Source organism: Petaurus breviceps, unplaced genomic scaffold (assembly GCF_028583685.1).
Source record: "Petaurus breviceps papuanus isolate PSGF00001 unplaced genomic scaffold, PetGlider_PUasm1.0 523, whole genome shotgun sequence".
NCBI lineage: Eukaryota > Metazoa > Chordata > Mammalia > Diprotodontia > Petauridae > Petaurus > Petaurus breviceps.
In genome coordinates, this window is record NW_027186356.1 from 2,064,466 (window position 1) to 2,072,198 (window position 7,733).

The following is a 7,733-nucleotide window of genomic DNA, read 5'->3' on the forward strand; positions in this document are numbered from 1 at the left end:
TATATTCTAAGGTCCCTGATAGCTCTGAAGACCTATGCCTGTCTTTCTGTTGAACTACATTGTCCATGGGACCCTTTCTATAATCTCCTTGCTCAGTTTCTCCCTATCTTGTGCCCTCCTCTCTCCCTCCCTCTTGTCTCACCGACCAGCCTAACCTCCTCTCTCCAGGGGCCAGTAAGCAGCCCAAGCAAAGGCAAGCTAGTCCCATCACCCAGGCTTAGGCAGGCTGGGGATCCCCTAGAGCCAATGAACAAATTTCTTCCTCCTCTAGCCAAATCAATGCAAATAATATAATGTTTGCAAACAAACTTCTTCCTTCTCTAGCCAAATCAACACAAATAATATGTTTTCAAAGATTATCTCATTTGATCCTTCTCTTTCCTAGACTGGCTCCCCCTGTCCCTGTATACACATCACACAGAGGCACACATAGAAGTCTGGGCTACCTCTAAGTCCCTTAAACCCCAAGGGAAATCTGAACCTCTTAGAACCTCTTCTGCCTGAGACCCAGCAACGTTAGACTTGCCCAGGATGCCATTGCAATGTGCTCATTTATTCATTCCATAAATGTGGGTTGAGAGCGAGGTGACTCAAGCATGGGGCTTGAGGGTCTGGCATTCTCACGGTCATTGGTGCTGGAGGAGAGCTTTGAACCAAGGGAGCTGTCCAGTGCAAATGAAAATTGATTTTGCCATGTGTTACCCTTACCAGCTGTCTGGTTGAGGTGACAAGAACAGAGAAACCATAGATAGAAGCTTAGTGGGAGCCCAAACTCCTGTGTATACCCTGGGAGCTCCCTATGGGCTCAGGGAAAGAACATCATGTTTCTTGGGACAGCGCCTGTCCTGGCCTCTAGAAGATTTTCAGTGAGTGAACAGCGACATCTAGTGGCAAATTAGGAGCCTGCAGCCCTGGTTCCTTAGATCTAAGATTTTGACCCTTTTTGGGGGGAGGCGGGTGGGGTGCAGTCCAACACTGGTTTGACATCTATATCTGAAAGAACCCTAGACTGGGAGCCCAGAGACTTGGGTTCTTGCCCTGGAAATGCCATCGAGTGCCGTGTGTAGCCATGGACAAGTTCCCTCTTCTCCCCAACCTCTTCCCCCTTCTAGGCATTAAATGCCTACTGTGTGCCCAATTCTACACTAGGCTCTAGTAATAAAAAGACCAAAAAATGAAGCATTATTTGCCTTCAAGGAACATATGCTCTATTGGGACGTGGTAGGATGAACAATATGAACACAGACATGTAAAAACAAAAATAAATGCCAAGTAATGGGAGTAGAGAGGGGCATTTGCAATTGGGGAGAAGAGGGAGTTAAGTGGTTTCCAATGCTCCTCCCAGTTCTGCATTTCTAGGCCCTGGAGTCTGAACTAACCACCTAGCACTTGATAGGGGCCATCCTTTTTGGATTTTCTTCAAGTGAACCTTGTCTCTCCTACTAGAACAGGAGCTCTCTGAGGCCAAGAACCTTGGCTATCTGTCCTATGGCCTCTGGCAGAGAGTCTGGCAGTCAGGAGGTTCAAGGCCTATGTAGCAAGTGAGTGATTAGTTCCAGGATGGGGCTGCACTTCTCCAAAGCAATTCCAGTGGACCATCAGGCCTCACTGGACCACTGGGGCTGGTGCCTCTCCCTCTGGCTGTGGCTGGTGGAGCGAGGCTGGGGGTCCAGGGGACACAAAATGTAGCTCAGTGTGGAGGTTGGCACTGGGGACACTGGCACTGCCCACACGCCCAGCCAAAGGACAGACCTTGTGAAAGGCCTTGCGGAAGTTGGCTCCGAGGAAAGCATAAAGCACTGGGTTGAGGGAGGAGTTACTGTAGGACATGCAGTGTGCCCAGATCTTCACCTTGTAGGCAGCAAAGTCTCGCTGGAAGCCAGGACTAAAGGTCTGGAGGAGGATGTAGAGCTGAATGGGGCCCCAGCACACAGCAAATAGCAACACAATGGCAGCCACCAGGCGCGAAACCCTAGTCCGCATGGCCTCCGAACGTTCTGCCAGCAGCTGCACCTGAGCCCAGGAGAGGAAAAGGGAGAGAAAGGGAAGGGAGCAGGTAGAGGATGGAGGGAAGGAGAAAGGGACAGAGGAGATGGAGGGAAGGAAGGAGGAATGGAAGGATAAAGGGGATCAAAGAAGGGAGGGGCAGATGGAATAGATGGAGGAATGGAGGGATGGAGGAGATGAATGGAAGGAGGGATAGAGAGGTTAGATGGAAATAGGGATAGAAAAATAGAGGGGAAAATGGGAGAAAGGAGGGATGGATAAAGGAGATGTGGAAAGACAGAAGAATAGATAAAGGACATGGAGGAGTAAAAGGAAAGTTAGGAGAGATAGGAGGAGTGACAAAAGAAGGGATATATATATATATATATATATATATATATATATATATACACAATAGAGGAGATGGGTGGAGGGAGGAAGGGATTGATCAAGAAAAGAATAGAGGGTGGTGTAGAAGGAAGGAGGGATAGATGGAGGAAATAGAAGGGATGTGTAGAGGAGATGGGAAAGGGAATGGGAGGAGTAAGGATGAATAAAGGAGATGGAAGGAGGGAGAGATGGATAGAAGAGACAGAAAAATATGGAAAGGTAGAAGAGATGAATGAAAGGAAGGAGGGATGGAAGAAAGAATAGAAGTAAGGATGAATGGAAGGAGGAACAGAGAGAAGAAGGGATAGGATGAGGAAGTAATAATGAGAAGAGATAAATGGATAGAGAAGATGGGAGGAGGGAGGGGGGAGATGAGTACAAGAGATGGAGGTAAGGATAGAGGGAGGAAAGGAAAGATGAATAGAGGAGCCAAAAGGAGGAAAGAGAACAGGAATGATAGAAGGATGGAGAGAAGGATGGAAGAAAGGAAGGAGGGTGGGAAGGATGAAGGGGAGAAGAAGAGAGGGAGGGAGGGAGAGATAGAGGAAGAAGACAGGAGAGAGGCACAAGCCACAGAGTCTGTTATACAGAGGTCCTAACCAGCGCTGGCTTCTCCCCTCTTACACCCTCCCCTCTTTTCCCCCTCCTTCCTTCCATCCAGAGGATGGAGGACCAAGGATCAATCATAGGGACTGAAGGTGTTTAACCTGGATGATCTGTACTTGCTGTCCTTATGTTTCAAGGGCCTTATTGAGGAGTGGGGCTTAGATGTATTCTGTTTGGCCCCAAGGCAGAACGAAGGCCAGTGGAGTGGGTTACAGAGATACATTCCAACAATGGCCAAATGGCCTCTTCTTTAAGACTTCTAGTAATTGAGAACTCCTTCCCCTTGAACATGTTCCGCTTTTGGCCACCACTTATTGTTGGGAAGGATGACCGTTTGGTAGGGACATTGTTGAGGTGCTCCTGTTACAAGGGGATGCTTGTCTCCCTTGATGGGCTAGGCTCTCTAGAGTTGGAGGGCCCTTCCAACCCAGACCCTGTGATCCTTCACCCTTCCTCACTCAACTCCTTCTAGAAAGGTCTATAGCAAGGACATGTGATATAGAAGGCGATAGGTATCTCTAGGGAGATTCTGCCCAGTCATCCGTGGCTTGAACCCCACCATGTTGGGTCTTGAGTGCCTGGCCAGAGGGTGGAGACTGGAAGCTTTTGTGACCTTTGGACTCAGTACAGTGGGTGGGAGCACAGGGGAGGACCTGGGTGTCAGGCTGCCTACCAGTGAATAAACCAAGATCTAAAGAAGGACCCACAGAGAAGGTCACAGGCAGTCTGGCATAAGGGAAATAAAGGAATCCAAAGCCCTGAGTTCAAATTACACACCACCTGAGAGACCTTGAGTAAGTCATAGACCTCTTGCTTACTATACGACTCTTTTTCCTTCACTGGGGGACCCAGGCATAGGTAGAGGCCTAATTGTCTCCTAAACATCCCTGGCCACATTGGAACCCCAGGTTGGGGAAAGGGAGAAAATAGATGGTAACAGTAGTAATAATAATAATTATCGATAACATTTATATAGTGTTTTAAGATTTACAAACAATGGTATCATTTTACCTCACATCAATTCTGGGAGGAAGGTGCTATTATTATCCCCATTTTACAGATGAAGAAAAGGAGAGACTAAGTCACTTGCCCAGGGTCATACAGCTAATGAGTGTGGGAGGCAGGATTTGATCTCAGGTCTTCCTGACACACTTCAGTGGATTGTCCCACGAGCCTGAGGCCCAGTGAAACAAGAGAAACTGAGGATCATGAGCCTGACCTTCTCAGAGAAGGGTAGCCTTCAGGGGACTGTTGCTGATAAGGCTAATTGTTTTTTCTCAAAATCATCACCCCAGGCCCTCAGAATCTCAGTATTAGAAGGGAACTCAGAAGCTATGGAGTCCCCATACCTGAACAGAAATGCCTTCTATGATCTCCTGAAAAACAGTCATGCAGTCTTTGCTTGCAGGCGGTATGCCCAAGACAACAGAGACCCAGGCTTGGGGTAAGAGACAACTTGGTTTGAAAAGTGCCTGACACTCACTAACTGTGTGACCCTGGGCAAGTCCTTGCCAAGGTTTTCTTCATCTGTAAAATGACAGGGTTGGAAGCCAGGGTCTTTCTAGCTCTAAATCTATGAACCTAGAAGAGCTATAATAATGGGGAACTTATTCCCTTGTCAAGGGGGCAGTGCATTTTACTTCGGGGTGGTTTCGAGTCAGAAGACTGCTCTTTCTTCTGCTCTGCTTCTCACTACCTGCACAACCCTGAACATGGCACCTCTTGGGCTCAGTTTCCTTTGTCTGGGGGTTGGGATGGGCTCAGTGATTTCTCAGACCCCTGAATCTCCTCGTTGTACCTCCCAGAGGGGCTCACCAAGGGCAGAGCTGCATCTCCTGCCCCTTTCTCTATTCTCCCTGGCACCCAAGGTGGACAGGGCGCTGTGGGGCTGGAGGGAGGGTCGGGCACACCTGGTAGTTATTGTCAGCCACTGGCTCGACAGTGGGTCGTCCCATCTGGTACAACATGGCAGCATAGCAGACACAAAGAGTCAGCAGAGGCAGCAGGTAGACGGCCAGAAAGTTGTACAGGATGAAGGCCCGCTCATGGGTCACAGACGGGAACACCTCGATGCAGTATGTCTGTGGCCCAAACCAGTAGCCCTCGGTGAGGCGGTTGTACATGGGCACAGGAATGGACACCAGGAAGGACCCTGAGCAGGGGAGAAATCGACCCTTTTCTAAAGCTGAATTGATTGGTCATCCCCCTCCCACTGTGTCCCTCTTTCCTTATCCTCCCAGCCCAAAGGGTGGAGGCTGCCTTCTCCTTCAGTGACATGAGGCAGGATCTCAGTTTCTTTGTCATTTTACAGATGGGGAAACTGAGGACCAGAGAAGGGAAGTGACTTTGTCCAAGTCACACAGTTAGTAAGTAGCAGGGTTTTTACTTCAAATCAGAGAAGCAATGTAAGAATGCTAGAGATGCTTGAGTTTGAATAATGACTATCTGTGAAAATTTGGGGGCCATGATTATCCTATGGGAGCTAGGACCTTAGGAGCTGACCTCCATGAGGCGAGACCAGAGCCCTAGACTGGGATGCTTCACTAGATCTTTGAGAAGAGAGTCTGTGCTCAGGGGTCTGATGCTCCTCTCTACTCCCTCCCCAAAACAAAACCTGGCAGCCCCAGGCACCCCAGTAACTTCTGGGGCAGCCTCCTCAAGGTCCTGAGCACTTACCAATCCAGATGCCCAGGCTCACAGCAAAGGCCAGCCGGAGGGTCCGGTAACGTAGGGAGCGGAGGGGAAACACGGTGACGTACCAGCGGTCCACACTCATGGCTGTCAAGGTAACACAGGTGGCCTGGACGGACACCTGGAAAGAGCAGGGGTGGCCCAGACTCCAACCTTTCTCTTCCATTCCTGGTCATCCTCATTCCTGCCCTCCCTCTGTCCTACCCTACCCCTAACCATCACAGGATCTCTCATTTGGAAGGGACCTCAGAGATGGCTGAGGCCAACTCTGAACAAATAGCCCCTCTGTGGCATCTCAGACAAGTCATCATCCCCCTTCTCCTTTAGGAGCTGCAAAAAAAAAAGGATCTTACCACCTCCTAAGAGGGCCCAGCCCACTTTGGTATAATTCTTATTTTTTAGAGATTATTATTATTATTTTAAAATGTTTTCTTTCCCCCCCAACTACTGGGTAGTTATCATTAATTCCTGCCTTCCCTCAGCCGTGCCCACCTCCAGCACTTTTCTCCTTTCTGTCATTATCTTTCACCCCTCTATCCCAACCCCAATCTTCCCAGTCCTCAGTTCCCCTCTCTGTCCCCAGTCCTCCCCCAGCCCTTCCTCTTGGCTGTGGACATCATCTTTCCTACCTTTCATTTCCCCCTTCTCTCAGTTCCAGGTCTGTGGTACCTCCCCTGGGTTAAGGACTCCCCTGCCTTCCCTCCATTTCTGTTCACTATATGTTATCTATATTCATCTGAACCCCACCCCCCTCAACTTTATGCAGTCTTTCCTGGGGCATGCTTTCCTCTGGCACCCCCTGTGCCCCCAGGGTCTAGAGGAAAGGGAAGGAAGGAAATGAGCATTTATTGAACACTTACTGTATATCAGCTTTTTACAAATATTGTCATTTGATCCTCACTACATCCTGGGAGGTGGGTACTATTATTATCCCCAGTTTACAGTTGAGGAAACAGAGGCAGACAGCAGTTAAATGACTTATCTAGAGTCACAAAGATAGTAAGTATCTGAGGCAGGATTTTAACTCAGGCCTTCCTCACTCCAGGCCCAGTGCTATGCCACCCAGTTGCCTAAAGGATTCTGTTTTTAGGGCAAGTAGGTTGGTTGCAATTTCCTTTCAGTCAGTCTCTCATCACCTTTCCAAGAGCTTTAAGACTACTTGGAGTGGAGAGAAGTCCTGGAGGGGTCCTGGGACTGGGGAAATCTGGCTCTAAGGTACTCCATCTTGTTCTGGAGTGGGGGAAACCAGAGCCCCTGGAGGCTCCTCCTATGGGGACCTGGGCCCTAAGTGCCCCCAGTCACTGGAGGAAAGAGCAGCCCCTACCCGTTGGGCTAAGAGAATGAAGAGAGGAAGAAGGGTGCAAAGACAGCAAATGACCATTCAATTCTTCTTCAATTTATTATTAAACTACTGTGTGTAACACTTGAGGTGGGAGGGGGCAGTCCTCAAGGGTGCTCAGAAGTCACTGACAGCAGAGACAGAGCTCCTCCCCTCTCCCCTCTTTCCTCCCCTCCCCACCTTCCCTTCTTTTCTTTTCTCCATCTCCCTCTCATCTCTTCATCTCCTTCCTCCAAACAGCCCCAACAGCAGAGACATGTGGAGAGGCACGAAAGTCTGGGAGAATACCAAACAAGGGGCAGAGAGAGTGGGAAAGAGATGGAGCTGAAGTCTTGACACAAGGAGGTGGTAGGATGAAGAAAGAGGAAGGAAGCAGGGGGAGAGCCCAGCCCTGAGCACAAAAGCACACACAAATCTGCAGGCACTTCATGCATTGAACTGAACTGAGTGACTATAAGAAGAAGGGAGAGAGGCACAAAGAGGGAGAGTCAAGGGAAAATAAGAGAGAAGAGAAGGAAATGGAGGCAGAGAGAGAAAGGGAGGACCCTCCTATAGGAGGGAAAGAGACAGGGAACCTAGAAGAACACAAAGGAGGGAGGGAGGAATGGGGAGAGAGGGGGGGTAAGGGGGCAGAGAGGGGGAGAGAGAGGGAAGGGGGGAGAGAGAGAAGGAGGGAAAGAGAGAGAGAGAGAGAGAGAGAGAGAGAGAGAGAGAGAGAGAG

The 7,733-nt window shown here is 49.4% G+C and overlaps 1 protein-coding gene across 1 annotated transcript in view; it reads right to left on the bottom strand.

The window, feature by feature from the left end:
- Positions 1 to 1,513: 1,513 nt before the first annotated feature.
- Positions 1,514 to 7,733, bottom strand: part of KISS1R (KISS1 receptor) — a 9,079-nt gene continuing 2,859 nt past the window's right edge. Inside the window, exons 3-5 of the mRNA XM_069101942.1 lie at positions 5,659 to 5,794; positions 4,893 to 5,134; positions 1,514 to 2,013 (exon numbers count right to left, since the gene is read on the bottom strand). Coding sequence (XP_068958043.1) covers positions 1,606 to 2,013; positions 4,893 to 5,134; positions 5,659 to 5,794 — 786 coding nt within the window. The 3' untranslated portion in view covers positions 1,514 to 1,605. The remainder of the gene's footprint in view (positions 2,014 to 4,892; positions 5,135 to 5,658; positions 5,795 to 7,733) is intronic.